This window comes from Notolepis coatsorum, assembly GCF_963971535.1.
Source record: "Notolepis coatsorum genome assembly, chromosome: 3".
NCBI lineage: Eukaryota > Metazoa > Chordata > Actinopteri > Aulopiformes > Paralepididae > Notolepis > Notolepis coatsorum.
Genome location: NC_140167.1, coordinates 111,184,867 through 111,206,411, shown reverse-complemented (window position 1 = coordinate 111,206,411; position 21,545 = coordinate 111,184,867). Strand labels below are relative to the sequence as shown.

Genomic DNA, 21,545 nt, shown 5'->3' with positions numbered 1-21,545 from the left:
TTAATTGGGTGGATTAATCAGAATGATACCAGTTTCTAGTGTTAATTGGGTGGATTAATCAGAATGATACCAGTTTCTAGTGTTAATTGGGTGGATTAATCAGAATGATGCCAGTTTCTAGTGTTAATTGGGTGGATTAATCAGAATGATACCAGTTTCTAGTGTTAATTGGGTGGATTAATCAGAATGATACCAGTTTCTAGTGTGAATTGGGTGGATTAATCAGAATGATACCAGTTTCTAGTGTTAATTGGGTGGATTAATCAGAATGATGCAGCTTCATCCAAACAGGTTGGAGAGAGGTCTGGTTCGGAGGGGGCTGCCGGGGAGCTCGTCCACCTCCCCCGACTCCCTGAAGGAGGTGCTGTGGATGATCTGAGTGCGGTGGCGCCCGCGGTGCAGCCGCGCGTTCAGCCGGCTTAGGGACGACTTCCTGTGCACGCCCCCGGTGGCCCCGCCTTTCTCCCCTCCCTCCCCCGCCCTCTCCTCCGCCGGGTGGTTCAGGAGCCTGAGGAGGTTGAGGTTGGACTGGAGCACTCTGGGAAACCGCCATCCTCGGCCGCCGCCGCCGCTGTGGCTGTCGGCGTTCTCCGTGTCCGATCCCGGGGATGTGACCACACCCTCGTCCTGCAGGCCTGCGGCCAGCGGCGGGGGGAGATACTGGACGGCCCGCCTCCCGCTGTAGTCTCTGGCCTCAGGGTCCGCCTCCCAGTCGGACACCAGCACACGCACCACCTGTCAATCACAGATCACCAACAGGGAACTTTGTAGATTGTCTTATTAGAGTATCGCCCAATTGTTCGCATATAGAAGAGGAGAGTTATATAGTATAAGGCGAACATGAAAAATTATTCTGGCAATGTTCAATTCAATCAAATATTGAAAAGGTGAGAAGGTTGTCATATTCAAGCTATAAAAATAACTGATAAGTAATGCTCTATCATTAGATAATGAATTGTTTCTGTTAACATTCTGGATTGATTCAACTGAAAGAAAACTTGACCACAGCTCTGGATTCTACCCATTTCCGTGTATCCTGTGGGCCTCTATGAAAAACAATGTGAATGTTCTTCTAACCTAAAAGGGACATGGGGCTGGTAAGGGAACTCAGGGGCAGATAGCGGGGCAGTTGAGCGGAGGCCAACCTAACACCCTCCCCGTCATCACTGTCCCACCAACCTGTGTGTGTCCGTGCATGGCGGCCAGATGCAGCGGAGTGTACCCGGCGCCAGAGCGTGCGTTCACGTCCACCGGCACCGCGCTCCCTTTGGCGAAGGTCAGCAGCTGAGACAGCAGCTCAGTGTTGCCTCGCTTGGCCGCCCAGTGGAGGCATGTAAGCCCAGTGACAAAGTCCCTCTTGGAGACCAGGCTCGGCTCCAGGGCCAGCAAGGGCTGCAGGCTGTCCCACTGGCCGTCGGAAGCACACAGCATCCACTCGTGCTCCAGGGGGTCCAGGGTGACCGAGGCGCAGTCCTCGTCTGTGGCTGAGGAAGAGAGGAGTGAGGCGGAGTCACCGTCACTCCTCAGCGAGTCCCGGAGCCGCGAGCCGCGGTTGATCAGAGACCGACGGACCTGGAGACAAGAGAGCCAAGACACTATGAATACAGAGCGAAGACACTATGAATTAATACAGACTAGAGCAAAGACACACTATGAATTAATACAGAGCAAAGACACACTATGAATTAATACAGACTAGAGCAAAGACACACTATGAATTAATACAGACTAGAGCAAAGACACACTATGAATTAATACAGACTAGAGCAAAGACACACTATGAATTAATACAGACTAGAGCAAAGACACACTATGAATTAATACAGACTAGAGCAAAGACACACTATGAATTAATACAGACTAGAGCAAAGACACACTATGAATGAATACAGAGCAAAGACACACTATGAACAAAACAGAGCAGACACACTATGAACAAAACAGAGCAAAGACACACTATAAACGGGTCAATGACGTGACGCCTATTTTTTCTGTCCAACTGAATTCTTTACCTTAAAAAACATAAAAATGCATAAAAAGATAACATGTATCTCTAATACCTTCCCCATATACAGACCCACTCTAACTCCTCCAAACATTTGAGTTATTGGTAGTGGTAGATAATTGAGTTATCTGAAGTGTCAAATGTCCATGATGTGGGGCGACCGTCCAGCATTGACTTCTATTTGGACAACCGGATTAAAATCACTTTAAATCTATTTAAATATTTCCCTTGCCCTATTTGGCATCATTTCAAACATGTTTTGCATTCATTGACAAAATTATGAAGCATTTGCACATATAGTTCCATCATAATATACAAACGAATGTTGTCCGCATATGTTAATTTTATGAAATATCATCTGGGGCGACCATCAAGAAAACACAATTGTGGGACTTTTATTTTGAAACCACCTCAAGGACAGGATGTTGCATCAGCCAGTCACATGTGAGGGACCCAGAGAAACAACTAGCAAGTTAGTAAGGTCGCTTTCACATATTGTTTTGGTGGACTCGGTGCGGTTCTGGTGGTGAAGTTGCAACATTGTTGCATTCTTCATTTGGTTCGTCTGCGTTCACATAGCAATTTGTGAGGCGCACCGAACTTTCTGAACAATGTCACGCGGTCGAAAAGGGCGCTCGTCTATTGGACAGTGGAAATGTGTGTGTGGCTGCGAGCCTGTGTGTGTGCGCGCGCGCGCGTGTGTCTGTGTGTGGACTGCGAGCCCTCCAGATCAGCGGAGGCGAGTTTTGACGTGGCATTGATCCATTGTTCTATTGAAGCCCATTACCACCATCCTCTCGCTAAACAACTTGTACACCACGTTGTTTTTATGAGTGCCCACAAGTAGCTGTTTTATTTGGTCTTCTGCCCATATGTGTACAGTGTGCTTGTTTTGCAGTGAATGCCGTTTGCCTCGGTAATAATATAATAAGCAGCGTTTTTTCTTCCTTCTTCCCAAGATGCACAGTTAGATAGATAGATAGATAGATAGATAGATAGATAGATAGATAGATAGATAGATAGATAGATAGATAGATAGATAGATAGATAGATAGATAGATAGATAGATAGATAGATAGATAGATAGATAGATAGATAGATAGATAGATAGATAGATAGATAGATAGATAGATAGATAGATAGATAGAGAGATAGATGCAGTGTGCTTGTTTTGCAGTGAATGCTGCGAGCAGTGGTAATAATAAGCACTTCCTATATTTGGTCCGATGAAGCGAACTGAGACATGCTTTTGGTCGGACCAGAGTTCGTGTGTTTGGTCGGACCGAGTTCGACGCGCATTCACACAAACCCGAAAAACCGGACTATCGAATTCTGATCCGATAGTCCGGACCAAACAGCCCTTGTGTGAAAGCGACCTAAGTCTCTTTCATATTTGCTAATAAATCTCCTTTTTAACTGCTGTAATGTAGTTGCCACTTTTGGATGTCTTGTGGGACGACCGCCCCAAAACTGTGAATAATACGTTTTATCTGAAAATCTATATTTTTATGATGAATTTGATAGTGACATGTGGTAAGAGCTAGCTAGTTTGGTTTCTGTAGCTAACGGTTAGCCTGTAATATTTGACTGACCTTGAAAACATCATCTGGGCGACCGAGTATCATGTGGGGCGACCACTGCTGAGTGTTTTAGATGCTAGATTATGTCCTGTATTTGTAGTTTCTGTATATTTATATTTTATTCATGATTTATATACATAAAGTTCTTTGTTTTAGCATAACTCTTTGTATACTTTAACATATATTTTTCAACATTTGTCATTTTTCATTCCTATTTAGGAATTAACGTTTCTTTTTTAGTATTGTACCATCTTATGAGAATTTTTTTAAACGGTATAGCATGACATTCCATTTAGGTAATTGTACATGTATTAGTCATGTTTAACTAGTTTAACCTATTTTCTAGATGGCACAAACAAGCAAACAGAAGACTGCTCACTACAGACAGCGGGTCAATGCAGACCCTACAGCAAGAGCCGACTATCTTGCCAGGAAAAGAGAGAGGTAAAAAAAACTATAGGTAACATGCAGTATATCTTTCTCTGGTGTATTTCAAACTGTCATGTTAGTAGGATTAGGAATGACCTTTTCTGTAATATCTTGAACTTAAAGGATAACTCCACTATTTTGGGAAATTAGCTTATTTAACATCTTCCCTGGAGTTAGACAAGAAGATGCATACCTTTTTTGTCTCTGTGCGTGCATTTTAGCTTTGGGAATAGATGCTCCGTTAGCATAGCTTAGCTTCATCACTGGAAGTGAGGGAGGACAGTAGCCTTACAGTGCCTTACAGTGTATTGCAAGGTCTGACATTGACCAAACTTGATATGCATGACCTTGGTGGGCTCTAGGTCAACTCCTGAAAAGGGGGTCAATGTCAGACTTTGCAATCAAAAGTTAGGGGGCTAATAACCCTTGCCATAATTTCAGTGCGCCCCTAACTTTTGATTGCAAGGTCTGACATTGACCCCCTTTTCAGGAGTTGACCTAGAGCCCACCAAGGTCATGCATATCAAGTTTGGTCAATGTCAGACCTTGCAATACACTGTAAGGCACTGTAAGGCTACTGTCCTCCCTCACTTCCAGTGATGAAGCTAAGCTATGCTAACGGAGCATCTATTCCCAAAGCTAAAATGCACGCACAGAGACAAAAAAGGTATGCATCTTCTTGTCTAACTCCAGGGAAGATGTTAAATAAGCTAATTTCCCAAAATAGTGGAGTTATCCTTTAAGTTTGTATGTAATTTAGCCCACCAGAATCAGTATCACATTATACACTATTGTTTCAGCTACCAGAGAAGAAAACAACAGGGCAAGATTCCATGTGAAGTCAGATGAGCTATCGGAGAGGGAGAAGGCTGCACAATATGTTCCCAGCCTTCCCAGAGACAGTCGCATTTCTCTCCTCTCCCCAGGCTCCTCAAGGCCATTCCTACCGCCGCCTCTACTGCCTCCATGGAGCCTGACGCTGCTGTGCTCTGTGCCTTGTGCCGGTTGTCGGACTATACTCAAATCAACTCGAAATGGATCTAATCAGTGGATTGCATATTTTCGTCAAGGAAGCAGAATATGGCTAACCCTCTCTGCCTCTGCGACATTTCAATCAGGCTACCAACTTGAAGTCGTGGACATTTGGATTATCGAAGCTTTTGGGATTGCAATAAGAAGATTTTGGATCTGTTTACCGCGCACAGGACGTACCAAAATGAACTGATTAAGACACTTGGACACTTGGACTAATTAATGCATTCAGTCATTTGGACGGAGTTGTTAAAACTCACTCCACTCAAACCAATAGAGTTATAATTCACTCTACTCAAAATCAAATTTAAATCGACGTGACTGGGGAAATGTTGCCAGTCAGTCAGCCAAAACAAATTCCTGGACGACTCCAAGGTCGAACTTTGAGCTGCTGGAGTCGAAGGCTCTCTTGGAGATAAGAGTGGCATGCGGCCCCCCCACCCCCAGCCCCCTCCCCCCACCCCCCCTCCTACGTGTATGGCCCAGCGCCTGTATGGTAGCTAACTCGTATGCGTGCTGGAGGGGGGAGCCAAGGCTGTCTCGTCAACCCCCACCCCCCAGCCCCCCCCCCCCCCCCCCGGGTGCTCCGCGCCAAACATGGCAGCGGTAATACGCATACGTCTGTCTCAAAAAGTCCTGCATGTATAACAAATGCGCATGTTGGTGAATTTATGACTGTGTGCCATTATTACTATCAATGTAATAATTGTGGAATATTACTATAATGAGCTGTATGTGTATGAACCACGCATCCTTTGTGAAGCACTTTGGTTGACAAGTGTCATGTTTAAATGTGCTATATAAATAAATTTGATTGATTGATTGATTGATCCAGAGGTTACAGGGAGAAGGAAAAAGATGGAAAAGGCGATGCTGGACCTGACACCACCATCCATGAAGAACACTCCACCAGTTCTGGCTGGTGTAGAAGTAGAGAAGAGCAGCAGGGCAAGCTGTGGTGGATCCCCTACCTCTAAATGAGGATTTGAATCCCTAAAATGTACTTTGATTCTACAGTAGGTTTAACATCCCTTGAAACCATAGGTTATATATCCAGCTCATGATCAACAGTGACATATTTCAACAATAAATGTTCAGTGGATTGCACTGTGCAACATCTCCATTATAATCTGATCAGTTTGTTTCGTGTTTGATATATCTTTGGGGAATGTTGACTGTAGGAGCCAAAGCTATATATATATAATATTTAGGTTATTGTATTGTATGAATGTTTATATGTTTATTTTTATAACCTTACATTGAAACAGCATTAGGAATATTGATTGAATTTAGATAGTCATTGAACCGTCTTATTTGTCATAATAGAACATTCTAGAACATTTGTGATATCACAGTATGATGTCATGACTAGGCTTGGGCGGTATCATTCTTTTCACATTTTCTAAATACCCTGGTATACCGTAATACCGTCATACCGCCCAAGCCTAGTCATGACCGAACGTTCTAGAACATTTGTGATGTCACAGTATGATGTCATGATCGACCGTTCTGGAACATTCGTGATGTCACTGTATGATGTCATAACCGAACATTAATAATTTAACTAAATGTAAAAAATATCAGTGTTTTGTTTTTTGGTGTGCTTCTTATTCTAGGTTTTCAGGTTGCCTGATTTGTTAAAACATGCACATGTACCTCAATTTGAAATGCCTGCAGTTTACCATGAGATAATATAAAAGGAACTAGGGATGGCACCAATCCGATACTCAGGCCAAATTCACAGGATTGGATATAGGAAAAACAGGAAGTATTTTCCGATCCGATACAGGCCATAAAGCGTGCCATCATGTGAACAGTAGTAGCATGACAACAACGTTAACATTAGCTAAACGTAAGTCAACTTGTTAGCAGCGCACCGCGATCATGTCAGCTGTGTGGTTATTTTAAGCTCAAAGAAGAAAAAGGCAAAACAGCCTGTGGTGTTATGTTAATGTGTGTGCATTAATACGACACAGAGTACAGGCCACCGTACTCGGGTCACAGACAGGTACGCAGGGCAGATTAGACTAGGAGCGGATAATAACGGACCTGTATGGTGGAGCTAACAAAATGAAGACACTCACAAACAAATACAGAGGACTCACGTGTATACTTGTGGAATAACACGACACAGCCAAGTGTAATATCTGCAACGCAAGTATTTCTAGGGGTGGCAGCAACACTGGAAACTTCAACACCACACAACACTTACAGATTAATCATGGAAAGGGAGTATGCCGAGTTCATACATGCAACGAATGCCAAGCGGAAAAGTTTTGTCGCAGCAGCTAACATAGCTGGAAACCATTCAGAAGCGAGAGAAACTCCCTGCAGACAGTAACAAAGCAAAGCTGAAGAAAACCGAGAAAATAACCACATTTATTGTGCTGGATGACCAGCCCCTTTCTGTTGTTGAAAATGTAGGTTTCCGACGCTTAGCCTCACTTCATGTTGACCATCATTTTATCTCTGACATGGCTCTCAAATAAGTACAATGTTGTGTTTCTTTTTCAAATGTAACCAAGAGTAAAGACCCTAACCCTATCAAAACAGCAGTCAAAGTGTATATTTTCAGCACTTCGTTTGTTTACCAATGATTTGAAAATCTCCACGCATTGTACCGGTAAACAGACGTTTTAGATGCGAGGACAGGAAGCCGTCATGAAATCGCTGTAGTCTTATAACGTATTAACTAAATAATTTGAACAAAATAAAAAGCAGCAGCACTATTGCATAACTGAGTCATGTGTGGTATGTATTTCTTCCTTTAGGGGAGTTTTTGATGTTTTATAGATGGCTAGGTTAAACACAGGTTTTTGTTTTTTAATATCGGATGGGTATCAGTATTGGCAGATACTCATGGCTGTGATATCCATACTCATAGCCAAGCTCAGGGACCTGGGCTTGAACTATGACCTCTGCCAGTGGGTCTTGGACTTCCTGACGGGCAGACCCCAGGTGGTGAGAGCAGGCAACTGCACCTCCTCATCCATCACCCTCAACATAGGGGCCCCCCAGGGCTGTGTTCTGAGTCCCCTCCTCTACTCCCTGTACACACACGACTGTGTGGCTCAGCGGAGTAGCAATACAATCATCAAATTTGCTGACGACACAGTGGTGGTGGGCCTGATCTCTGCCAACGACGAGAGGGCCTACCTGGAAGAGGTCAAGGTCCTGGCGGGATGGTGCCAGGAAAACAGCCTCTCCCTGAACGTCAGCAAAACAAAGGAGATGATTGTGGACTTCAGGAGGTCGGGGGTCAAGGACTACAGCCCCCTCAGCATCGACGGGGCACCGGTTGAGAGAGTCAACAGCTTTAAGTACCTCGGAGCCTACATATCCGAGGACTTGACATGGACCACACACATTGACAGTGTTGTGAAGAAGGCACGACAACGCCTCTACTTCCTCAGGCGCCTAAGGAAGTTCCAAGTCAGTCAGAAGATCCTTAAGAACTTCTACTCATGTACAATAGAGAGCATCCTGACTGGCAACATCACCTCCTGGTTTGGGAATAGCACTGCACAAGACCGAAGCAGACTACAAAGAGTGACACGTTCAGCCGAACGCACAATTGGAGGGGGGCTCCCCACCCTCCAGAACATTTACAACAAGCGGTGCAGGGGCAAGGCTAAGAGAATCATTAACGGTTCCCGGTCGCGGCTCACGGCGACGTGATGAAGTGACGTCATCAGTTTGTGCCTCTCTGTATCGAAAACTTAGTCCATTTCCGGGTAAATTTCCGGGTAAATGAATGAACCAGGATAATTTCAATTCGATGCTAAATAAACTTTTACGCACGCGTAAAATGTGCCAGATATAATTTTACATGCGTTACATTTTTATCAATATCTTGGTCATTTTTTGAGCTAGAATGAAACGGAAACATTTGGGAGGAAGTGACGAAGGAGGCGGAAGTTTACTGCCAGAAAGGAACAGTAGAAGAAGTCTCCATGTGCGCAAAAAGTGTGTCTAAAAGATCATTTCTGTGGGACAACACCGTTTTTTCAGTAGTTGTAGTTTATAGTTAGTAGTTCGACTTGTATAGCAGTAGTAGTGGTTGTAGTAGTAGCAGTAATAGTAGTAGTAGTAGTAGTAGTTGTAGTAGCAGTAGTAGTAGTAGTAGTACGACGTTGATGATCCATCGTTTGTTGGTGATGGTGACGAAAGGTCCACTGATCATGACGACAATGAAAGGTAAAGACACTTATTTTGGACTTTGATTGCTTTTGTTTTTGTCAAACTTGTTGGGAAAGGCAAAGAAAGGCTTTCACATGATAAGTGCACATGATGAATGCACAAGTACATGACAAGTGTACATGATAAGTGTACATGATGAATGTACATGATAAGTGTACATGGTAAGTGTGCATCAAGAGATTCCTTGTTGAATGTTGAAAATAATGTGCTTTTTATTGTTTTCTACAGTGAGGAGGAGGAAGGAGCAGAAGCTCTGCCTTCAACCAGTTCTGTGAGACATGGAAGGAGGGCAGACTTTGTACGCAATATATACAGAATGGAATATTGAGTGTATATACAGTGTGTGTGTGTTGTATGAGCAGTGTCTTATATGTACAATGTGTGTGCCATTTATGTGCAGACATGATGAGCAGCCTGCTCCAGTCCGACGCAGGACAACCCAGGCCAGGCCAAGACGTCCAGCCCAGGCAGGAGATCAGGCAGGAGATCAGGCAGGAGATCAGACGCCCTGGAAGACCGACAGTGATCCTGATCCAGCCCCTCAGCCCCTCCGGTTCATGCCGTGCAGACCCCCAGGACCGCAGCTAGACCCCCATGCCACGTATACACAGGTAACACCTGTCAAAAGGCGTTACAGTTTGACAGGTGCAATTTTTTCTTTGGATACGCCTCAGGCATCCTGCACTCTATATGACTGCACTCTAGTCATATGTGTACTGTATATATGTATATTGAATATCCCACAATTTAATTATTTAGTAGTTTTTTTACTTTTTTACTGTAAACATTTTTTTTTACTTTTTTTTGTAAAACAAATTACCTTTACTGACTTTTTGTAAAAAAAAAAAAAAAAAAAGGCATGCTGGTGATCATTTCCAGTTGAGAATCAAAATTTCGTCTGTGTTTATTACCTGTGTATGGAGAAAATAATGCTTTGTAAATTTAATTCTGATCTGTTCTCTTTTGTTTATGTAAATATGCTACCTGAGGGTGCATTTCCACTGTTTTATATCCTTGATTTGATATGTTTGCATTGGTTCATACTAAAAATAACACATTTTCTCAATCCGATTTTGTGTTTTGTGTTGTACATTATGCAGTATACACAGGGGAGGAAACTAACTTTTTGGCTTACCAGCCAACTGGCGAGTATCTGATTTTTTTTACCAGCCAAACAGATTTTTTACCAGACAAAAAAAATCGCTAATTGTGATAATTACTTCTTTGTATGTCTTCGTCTAAATAGATTTTCAATCATAGTAAAATAATCACACCGTGTCTCTACTCTTTAAAATATGTATTAGCATAAAACATTAATCTCTACTCTTCACAATATTAGCATAAAACATATTAACATGAAAGAGGTATCTATTCTGGACTGGGTTGGGCTGAACTGGGCAGTGAAAGATGCTGGGTTGGACTGGGTTGGGCAGTGAAAGAAAAAAACCGAAGTATGTTGTGAAGTGTATAGATAGATGTGAAATATATAGATGTAGCAGTAGTCTATCTGTATGTCATATGTTATGATGAATTGAAAATGCCGTACTGTATTGTACCCATTCTGCAATCTGTTAATAAAGTTTTCAATCAATCAAGTTAACTTTGAACCTCGGTTGTCAAGCCTCGTCAATGTTGTGTATGCATCTGGGTAGGCACACTGTGCCTTTAAGACAGCACGGTGGTCTTACGACAGTACCGTCAAGTGTTGTGATAACGTCAGTTGGGTTGGTGTGCTGTTGTACACAGTGCACTGGTTGAGCTTAGCTAGCCCCTTTCGTGACTGCGATGTGCAAGCCAGGGGCTTTTGAGCATGAAATAAAATGTCTAACCTTACGTCGTAGTCCGGTGCTTTTTTGGAAACATTATAGTCATAACAGATACACCTAGCTGGCTGCTTTGAGCACACAGGGCTAACGTTAGCTAGCAAGCAGCTATCGCTAAAACTAGAAACTAACCACTGTATACATTTCCAGTAGACTAACATTACACCTCTGTGATTTAAATGTGTCCTTAGTAACTTATACTCGAGGGTTGTACTAGGGTTGGATGCAGTTCCCCGTTGGTCAGTCTGTCTGTTTTCCATCTTCTGCTGTGTTTAACGTTATCCGTTTGAGAGTGCTCCTGATGGCTAGCCTAGTAACGCAGGACTTTTATCATTATATGTCCGCGGGTTGGCCAGTACTGCGCAAACTTTTATTAAACATTATATGTCCGCGGGTGGTCTTGTGCAGTGCTCTCGTGGCACTGTCAACTAAAGCGAGCACTCAGAAGACGCGCACCGTTTGCCAGTGCAGTGATTGCAGAATGTTTTTTTTTTTTGTATACTCGCCAGACTGGCGAGTGGTCTTCATGAATCACTCGCCAAACGTAAAAAATACTCGCATTTGGCAAGTAAAGTGGCCTAATTTCCTCCCCTGAGTATACAGTATATACAGTATTATACAATATGAAAACTAACTGTCAGGTCATATATGTGAGGCTGTGCTGAAAAAAAAGATACCAAACATACCATGGTAAAACATTTTAAAATGGGAATTATACAATTTAAATCAAAATTAGCCAAAACATATGAAATATCCCAAGACCCAGAAGGCTTAAGACTCCAGTCACCCGAACAACTGCCTCTTTGAACTGCTGCGGTCAGGCAAGCGATACCGGAGTCTCAAGGCGAGCACAGAAAGACTCAGAAGAAGCTTCTATCCCCAGGCCATCAGGCTGCTAAACGAACAATGAACACTACACAACAACAACCATCAAACGCACATAGCACACACATCCACACGCACACACTCACTTTAAACAAACACACTGTAGCACCCACTCCACACACTTTATAGCACACACTCACTTAAACAAACACACTGTAGCACCCACTCCCCACACTTTATATTTATTGATGAAGAATTGCACTACAACTCGTACACCTTACTGTAAATTGTACCTAAATTGTACCTCATCCCATTTCTGCTTTGCACTATATAGTACTGTACATTAGTACACTGCATAGTATTGTATATTATATGGTAACTCAGTTACGTCTATTCTGCATCGAACATTGTACATATGTCTATACTGAACACTGTGACCTCATTTTCTACTTCTAAATTACATGCTATACTATGTTATTTGATACTATCTTGTCTAGCACAGTCTCTGGAGCGTAACAGTAAGAAGCATTTTGTATGAAAGTATTCTGTACTTCTGTATGACAACTATTAAAGAAACTTGAAACTTGAAACTTGGTATCGGACATGAATAAGTGGTATTGTGTGCCATCCCTAAAAGGAACTGATACAACTGTGTTGTAGTTGTTTAGCGTTGATTTCATCCATGCAACTATTAGGGATGGGTACCGAATTTGGTACTTTTGAGGTACCGAACCGAAACACGTCGGTACTACCGAGTATCGATTCAAGTGAGATACCAAAAAAAAAGAAAAATATTTTACCTTTTTTCTTTTCATGTCAACGTTCACACGCACAATATATGCTTACCTAGGATTTGACTTGATTCAACAACAAAGCAGTCGGAGCAATGGCAAGCCGAAAACTGTCGAAATCGTAGTTATTTGAAGTTTGGATTTTTTTTTTCACGACTGAGGTAGGTAAATTACATTTCTTGAGACTAAAGTACCGAAAAAAGGTACTGTTGGGTACCGGTATCGATTCACAGGTACCGGTACCGTATCGGTTCAAATGTGAAAGGTACCCATCCCTAGCAACTATGTTGGTGGTTATTGTTTATTGACTCTATAGAACTGTGTTGGTGTTTAATTTTTATTCCATACATACAACTCTGTTTACCTTTTATTATTGACTTAAATTGTTAATCCCTGTCCAATGTGACTACCATCACAAAAGTGATGCTACTTAACCCTCCTTCTCGCTCTCATACATTGACAAAACCAATGATGATATGACAAGGACATGAAAATGGACATTTGTGAAATGTTCAAGTTCCTGAAGCATGTAATGTGTATGTATTGCACTTTTTTTAATGTTTAATGTTTTTAACATTTGTGATATTTGAATGTTCCTGACGAAGCTTGTAACCTACCGTGCCAAATGATTGACGGAGCTAGAGCCCCGGGAGTCGGTGTTGTATTTGTACAACACTTTGTACTTCGGCGCACGCCTCACATATCGGCATGTAACTCGAGAACCGCTGAACGGATTGTGTCACCTGAAATGGCTATCGACAGGCAACAAATAGGGCTTTAATTCGATATATATATATTGTATTAAAATATATGCACACCCAAGCCGCTCGCTGTGGGCCCTCGCTTAACATGTTTTACTTTTGTGATATATGAATGAATTGAAGAATATTTTTGTAATAAAAACATTGTTCAGTTTTCTTTTGTCTGAACTGCATTGTGTAACATTTTAAATAGACTTTTAACTACTCTCATCATTTGGGGCGACCATTTGTCATGCGGGGTAACCAATGATTGTCAATAACTGTACTAAATTCAAAATAGAATATCCATCAGTTTTGGCTCAAATATTAATCACTGGTATACTATGCTTAAGTGGATACTATCTGTACACATTTTAAATCAGTTTTATGGGTTTTAGAGCAAAATGGGTATTGTAACTGCATTACGAGGGAGACACTCCCATTATAGAATAAACTTGTGAAATCATGGTTTACAAAAAAATTAAGCGCACACAAGCCTGTCTTTCTTAAGCTGTATATTTAATTACTGATACTTGTTAAAATATTAGTAATGTTAAGGAAATATATACATTTTGAGATAAATTACGGTCGCCCCAAATGACTTTTTTAAGGCTGTGTCCTATTAATTCAACTTTAAAAACACTAAAATCTCTTAATTTGTTTTTTTTGCATAAATGCATGTGTACACTACATTCCAAATGTTTGAACAATGGCCAAATATATCCTTATTTTTTGTATTTTAAAATTGGCCTATTCAAAAGTCTTATCCGTCAATGACCCAGAGCAAAGACACGCTATGAACAACACAGAGCAAAGACACACTATAAACACAGAGTTGTTATAGAAATGAAAAATATGTGTGTGCTCAGGGGCGGCTAAGTGGCGCAGTGGGCAAGGCGCTCGCCACTAACGCAGGAGATGCTGGGTTCGAGCCCAGCTCTCGGCGTTGCTACCGGCTTGGCCGGCCGTCATACTAACACAATTGGCAGTGTTAGGGGTGGGAAAGCTGGTGGGTGGGGATTGGACGTTGTGGACAGCGACTCCTACAGGTCGGTTGGTGCGCCTGTACAGCAGAATCAGGAAGTAACGGGGGCAGCGTGAGCCTCCCACGCGTTACTCCTCACCACTGAGAGATTGCGCTGTACAGGTGAAAAGATGCGACAGCTGCCTCCTCGTGTACCGGAGGGGACACGTGATGCAAGGCTTGGTCCTCACTGCAGCCGACCAGTGGGAGACATAGTCTAGCAACGTTCGAGACAGGGGAGGGGAGAATTGAAGGGAGAATTGGCGAGGCGAAATTGGGATGGGAGAAAAATAAGGAGAAAAAATGGATTAAAATATATATATATATGTGTGTGCTCCATTATCAAAAAGACAAAGGTCATTGTGTGCCCAGCTCCGCTCTGGGATTTTGCCCCTGCACCTCGAGACCGGACGTTACCGGGGGGTCACAGAAGAGGAGCGGATCTGTATTTACTGTGGTATCGATATTGAGAATGAGTTTCATTTTATGTTTTATTGTCCACTATACTATGAGTTGCGTAAAAAGTTATTTGACAGGTGTAAAAACCTTGAGTTAATGTGGTTTAGTGATGTATGTATTCACTGACATATTTAACCTGTCCCTAGAACAGGCTGTCATCCCCACCTGCCTGAAGAAGTCCACTATTATCCCTGTACCCAAAAAATCCAAGCCTGCTTGCCTCAACGACTACCGCCCTGTAGCTCTCACCTCCATAGCCAAGTGCTTTGAGAAGCTAGTAAAGGGCTACATCTGCTCCTCCCTCCCCATCAACATGGACCCCCTGCAATTTGCATACCGCCCCAACAGGTCCACGGAGGACGCCATAGCCCATGTGCTGCACACAGCAGCATCACACCTGGACAAGAGGCAGGGGAACTATGTGAGAATGCTATTCATCAACTACAGCTCGGCATTCAATACCATAGTCCCCTCCATACTCATAGCCAAGCTCAGGGACCTGGGCTTGAACTATGACCTCTGCCAGTGGGTCTTGGACTTCCTGACTGGCAGACCCCAGGTGGTGAGAGCAGGCAACTGCACCTCCTCATCCATCACCCTCAACATAGGGGCCCCCCAGGGCTGTGTTCTGAGTCCCCTCCTCTACTCCCTGTACACACACGACTGTGTGGCTCAGCGGAGTAACAATACAATCATCAAATTTGCTGACGACACAGTGGTGGTGGGCCTGATCTCTGCCAACGACGAGAGGGCCTACCTGGAAGAGGTCAAGGTCCTGGCGGGATGGTGCCAGGAAAACAGCCTCTCCCTGAACGTCAGCAAAACAAAGGAGATGATTGTGGACTTCAGGAGGTCGGGGGTCAAGGACTACAGCCCCCTCAGCATCGACGGGGCACCGGTTGAGAGAGTCAACAGCTTTAAGTACCTCGGAGCCTACATATCCGAGGACTTGACATGGACCACACACATTGACAGTGTTGTGAAGAAGGCACGACAACGCCTCTACTTCCTCAGGCGCCTAAGGAAGTTCCAAGTCAGTCAGAAGATCCTTAAGAACTTCTACTCATGTACAATAGAGAGCATCTTGACTGGCAACATCACCTCCTGGTTTGGGAATAGCACTGCACAAGACCGAAGCAGACTACAAAGAGTGACACGTTCAGCCGAACGCACAATTGGAGGGGGGCTCCCCACCCTCCAGAACATTTACAACAAGCGTTGCAAGGGCAAGGCTAAGAGAATCATTAAAGACTCCAGTCACCCGAACAACTGCCTCTTTGAACTGCTGCGGTCAGGCAAGCGATACCGGAGTCTCAAGGCGAGCACAGAAAGACTCAGAAGAAGCTTCTATCCCCAGGCCATCAGGCTGCTAAACGAACAATGAACACTACACAACAACAACCACCAAACGCACATAGCACACACATCCACACGCACACACTCACTTTAAACAAACACACTGTAGCACCCACTCCACACACTTTATAGCACACACCCACTTTAAACAAACACACTGTAGCACCCACTCCCCACACTTTATATTTATTGATGAAGGATTGCACTACAACTCGTACACCTTACTGTAAATTGTACCTAAATTGCTTTGCACTATATAGTACTGTACATTAGTACACTGCATAGTATTGTATATTATATGGTAACTCAGAACATTGTACATATGTCTATACCGAACACTGTGACCTCATTTTCTTCTTCTAAATTACATGCTATACTATGTTATTTGATACTATCTTGTCTAGCACAGTCTCTGGAGCGTAACAGTAAGAAGCATTTTGTATGAAAGTATTCTGTACTTCTGTATGACAACTATTAAAGAAACTTGAACTTGAAACTTGCAGATAGACTAAAAATGGATTTTTGATCACAGGGTTTTTGCACTTGCTGAATATTTAGAGAAAGCTTGGGATAAACGCACGAAAATAACATATATGTATTTTGGCCTCTGATGGTGTGTGAACACAGAGCAAAGACACACTAAACAACACAGAGCAAAGACACGCTATGAACACAGAGCAAAGACACGCTATGAACAACACAGAGCAAAGACACGCTATGAACACAGAGCAAAGACACGCTATAAACAACACAGAGCAAAGACACACTATGAACACAGAGCAAAGACACGCTATGAACACAGAGCAAAGACACGCTATGAACACAGAGCAAAGACACGCTATGAACAACACAGAGCAAAGACACGCTATGAACACAGAGCAAAGACACGCTATGAACACAGAGCAAAGACACGCTATGAACACAGAGCAAAGACACGCTATGAACACAGAGCAAAGACACACTATGAACACAGAGCAAAGACACGCTATGAACAACACAGAGCAAAGACACGCTATGAACACAGAGCAAAGACACGCTATGAACACAGAGCAAAGACACGCTATGAACACAGAGCAAAGACACGCTATAAACACAGAGCAAAGACACGCTATGAACACAGAGCAAAGACACGCTATGAACACAGAGCAAAGACACGCTATGAACACAGAGCAAAGACACGCTATGAACACAGAGCAAAGACACGCTATGAACACAGAGCAAAGACACGCTATGAACACAGAGCAAAGACACGCTATGAACACAGAGCAAAGACACGCTATGAACACAGAGCAAAGACACGCTATGAACACAGAGCAAAGACACGCTATGAACAACACAGAGCAAAGACACGCTATGAACACAGAGCAAAGACACGCTATGAACACAGAGCAAAGACACGCTATGAACACAGAGCAAAGACACGCTATGAATACAATTGATTGATTGATTGATTGAAAACTTTATTAACAGATTGCAGAATGGGTACAATACAGTACAGCTCAATACACACAATTGTTAAGGGGATGCAGACCAGAGAAAGACTTTCGTCTTGTTTACATCAGGGTCCCCCATTTTCAATTCATCAGGACATATATGACATACATGACATACAGATAGTCAGTACTGCTACATCTATACATTTATGACATACCAGATTTGCAAATACAGTACTGTTTGTGATACAGAAGGAGTCAAGAAAAGGGAGTATATACATTTGACGTAGAAACTGTACATTGGAGGAGGTTGGGTGGGGGGGGTTGGGTACATTGGGATATTGACAACCATACTGGGTAATCTACATTGGAGGTGGGGGGGGGGGGGGGGGGAGACACACTGTATAAACAAGTAAAACTGTACATTGAGGGGGGGGGGGGGACACTGTACAAACAAACAAAATTGTACATTGGACTATTGACAAAACCATACTAGGTAAATGACTGTACATTGGAGGGGGTTGGGTTAGGATATTTACAGGGGCCAGTGTTGAATTGCAGTCTCCCGTAGGTGCTCTTTGAGAGTGGTTTTGAAAGTGGGTAGTGATCCACATTCCTTTACAGCTTTGGGTAGGGCGTTCCACATTGATGTGGCATAATTGCGAAACGTGTTTAGTCCCTTATTTGAGCCGAATCTGGGTTTAACATGATTTGTGGAGCTCCCTCTGGTGTTGTGATCGTGGTATTCACTGACCTTTGGGAAGTATTTTGACATGTACATGGGTACCTTGGTCGTGTAGTGTATCTTGTAGACCAGGCCCATTGCAAGTTGCTGTACTCTGTCGTCTACTCTAAGCCATCCTAGGTTGTCAAAGTGGGCAGGGGTGAGGTGGGTTCTAGGAGTAAGGTCAAGCAGTAGTCTGACCAGTTTGTTTTGAGATGTTTGTAATTTTGTTTTTAGCGCCTTTGAGGTGCTTTGGTACCATGAGGTGCAAGCATAGTCGTAGTACCCTTGAATGAGTGCTCCTGCCAGAGTCTTCAGGGTATTCTTGTTTACCAGAGAGGAGATCCGGTACAAGAATCAAGTTCGTTGGTTGACTTTTTTTTATTACATTGGATGCCATTTTGTCACAGGAGAGATTAGCCTCTAGGATGGAACCCAGGTAGGTAATTTCATCTTTCCTTGTGACAATATTGTCACCCACTGTAACTGAGAAGCCGTCGGTCTTGCTGAGTTTGTTATTTGAACCGAAGAGAATGGACTCTGTTTTGCCCATGTGTAATGATAGTTTGTTATCAGCGAGCCATATGCAGATTCTGCCTAGTTCCGAGCTGAGGGTTTTTTCAACCTGTAACTTGTTCTGGTCAGCAGGGCTGAGTCGTCCGCAAACAGGAACAAGTTGCAGTCACAAGCTGACGACATGTCATTTGCATAAATTAGGAACAGTAGCGGTCCTAGTATGCTTCCTTGTGGAACACCACAGCTCACTGTGAGGGGGGGGGATAGGGTACCGTTTACCTCCACCATCTGTTCCCTCCCCCCAAGGTAGGATTGCATCCAGCTCACTGATAGACTATCAAAACCAATTGCTTTTAGCTTGTCAATCAGAATGGAGTGATTGACCGTGTCAAAGGCCTTTTGTAGGTCCAGCATGACCATGCCGCAGTATTTGCCTGCGTCCACCTCTTGTTTGATGTGGTCATTCAAATAGAGAAGGCATGTGTCAGTGGAGTGGGATGTTCTGAAGCCAGATTGGAATTCGTAGATTAGATTTTTTTCCGCTAGGTACTTTTCGACCTGTTCGTAGACTATTTTTTTCCATGACTTTCGAGATGGAGGTGAGAATAAAGCAGACACACTGAGAGCAAATACACACTAAAGGAAAATACACTGTAAAGGAATGTGAATCACTACCCACTTTCAAAAACACTCTCAAAGAACACCTACGGGAGACTGCAATTCGAAACTGGCCCCTGTAAATGTCCTATAACCCAACCCCCTCCAATGTACAGTAAAGGACCAAGTAGGTTGTCATTGTCAATATTCCAATGTACAGTTTTGCTTGTACAGTTGTACAGTGTCCCCATGCACCCTCCAATGTACAGTTTTGCTTGTACAGTTGTACAGTGTCCCCATGCACCCTCCAATGTACAGTTTTGCTTGTACAGTTGTACAGTGTCCCCCACCCTCCAATGTACAGTTTTGCTTGTACAGTTGTACAGAACACACAGCTCAAAGACACACTATGAATACAAAGCAGACACACTGAGAGCAAATACAAACTATATAAACACAGAGCAAATGCACACTATGTGAAGACAGAGCAAATACACACTATATGAACAGAGAGCAAATACACACTATGAACACAGAGCAAAGGCACACTATGAATACAGAGCAAAGGCACACTATGAATACAGACAGGGCAGACTAGAATGTACTGTAGGTCTATTCTGCTTGCTGTGCCACGAGAGAGAGAGAGAGAGAGAGAGAGAGAGAGAGAGAGAGAGAGAGAGAGAGAGAGAGAGAGAGAGAGAGAGAGAGAGAGATGGTCCAGTACCTGAGGGGAGCTGCTCATCATCAACTCTATGAAGTTCCTGCGGCTTCCCTTGGGTGTGTTTCCATCTCCAGTGTCCAGGCCCTCCCAGGCGCTATCCTCTGACAAGCCGCTGGTCAACATGGCTCTCTGGGACCCCCTGGACACCCTGCGGCCCGCTCTCACCTGGCCATGGTGCCCACCTGGGTGGTCAAACTCTGTCCCTATAGCCGGGGCAGACTCTCTCCTCCTCCTCTCTCTCAGTTTCACCTCTCCGCCTCCCGAGGTGGGGGTCCCCGTGGCAGCTTCACTGTGGGAGACTGCGGGGGCAGGCTGTTCGTTGCCGTTTGATTGTTGTGCGTCATTGTCCAGCCCTGCAGTCAGTGAATTGCGTGCGTGTGTGTCCTTCTCTGACGCTTGGCTCCTGCTGTTGGTGTTGCCATTGACATAGTTGTCCGACGTGTCATTTAGGTTGGCGGCTGTCCTTGATAGCGGAATGTCTTCTGCGCTGACATCGTTGCCATTGCACTCTCCATCACCATGGCCATTTGAGCCTATGCGCAGCACCGAGTCCGCGCACTCCTCCTTCAAACACACGAATTGCACTCCATTGTCCAGCTTCACAAAAGCCACGCCGTCCACAAGGCGTTTTAGAGTCTCGCGATCCATCGTTTCCTTCGAAGAATCATTTTTCCAAATCGACTCGAAATGATCAATCAACTCCATCTGTTTGACCCTCCCTCCTCTCTCCGTTAGGAAATCCAACACGGCTTGCTCTGTGCATTCGGTCGCCATCGCGATCGACTTGCGGAGGAACACAAACGACCGACCAACGCGAAAACCTTTCAAAATGACATTTCCTTCATGGTGCACTCGTCGCTTTGAAGTGGACCGGTGACAGCATCTTCATAATCCCCCTCTGGTTTCTACTCTCCTCCGAGGGGACGCAAGTAGTGCCGAGTGTTGCAGACAGGGGTCGCAGTAGCAACAACACGAGCAGCCACGCCCCTTTAGATAGGGCGAAACCACAGTCCGCCGGGTGAAACTGCTCTGCTTGGGTTGCCATTGTGGATCTGAAATCCCGTGTCGAATTATATACAAGGGGTTACCGTTCTTGAGCCAACATGGCGGTGTTTGCACAAATGGAGCCGCGCTATACCATTATGCAACGAGAGAGGGGGAGTACAATAAATCACTGTTGTAAATACATATCGTAGAGCATCAAACATCACAAATTAATTATAAAAATGCATATAAATATGTATTTATTTAACGTTCTCACAAGAACAAAATATTTGTATAGGATATGTA

The 21,545-nt window shown here is 43.7% G+C and overlaps 1 protein-coding gene across 1 annotated transcript; it reads right to left on the bottom strand.

Moving 5' to 3' along the window:
* Nucleotides 1-279: 279 nt before the first annotated feature.
* sowahca (sosondowah ankyrin repeat domain family Ca) lies at nucleotides 280-21,029 on the bottom strand (the record flags this gene model as incomplete). Its single annotated transcript, XM_084311342.1, has 3 exons — nucleotides 280-735; nucleotides 1,180-1,572; nucleotides 20,259-21,029. The coding sequence occupies 3 exons, from the start codon at nucleotides 21,027-21,029 to the stop codon at nucleotides 280-282; spliced, it is 1,620 nt and encodes a 539-aa protein (XP_084167468.1).
* Between the last annotated feature and the right edge of the window lie 516 nt (nucleotides 21,030-21,545).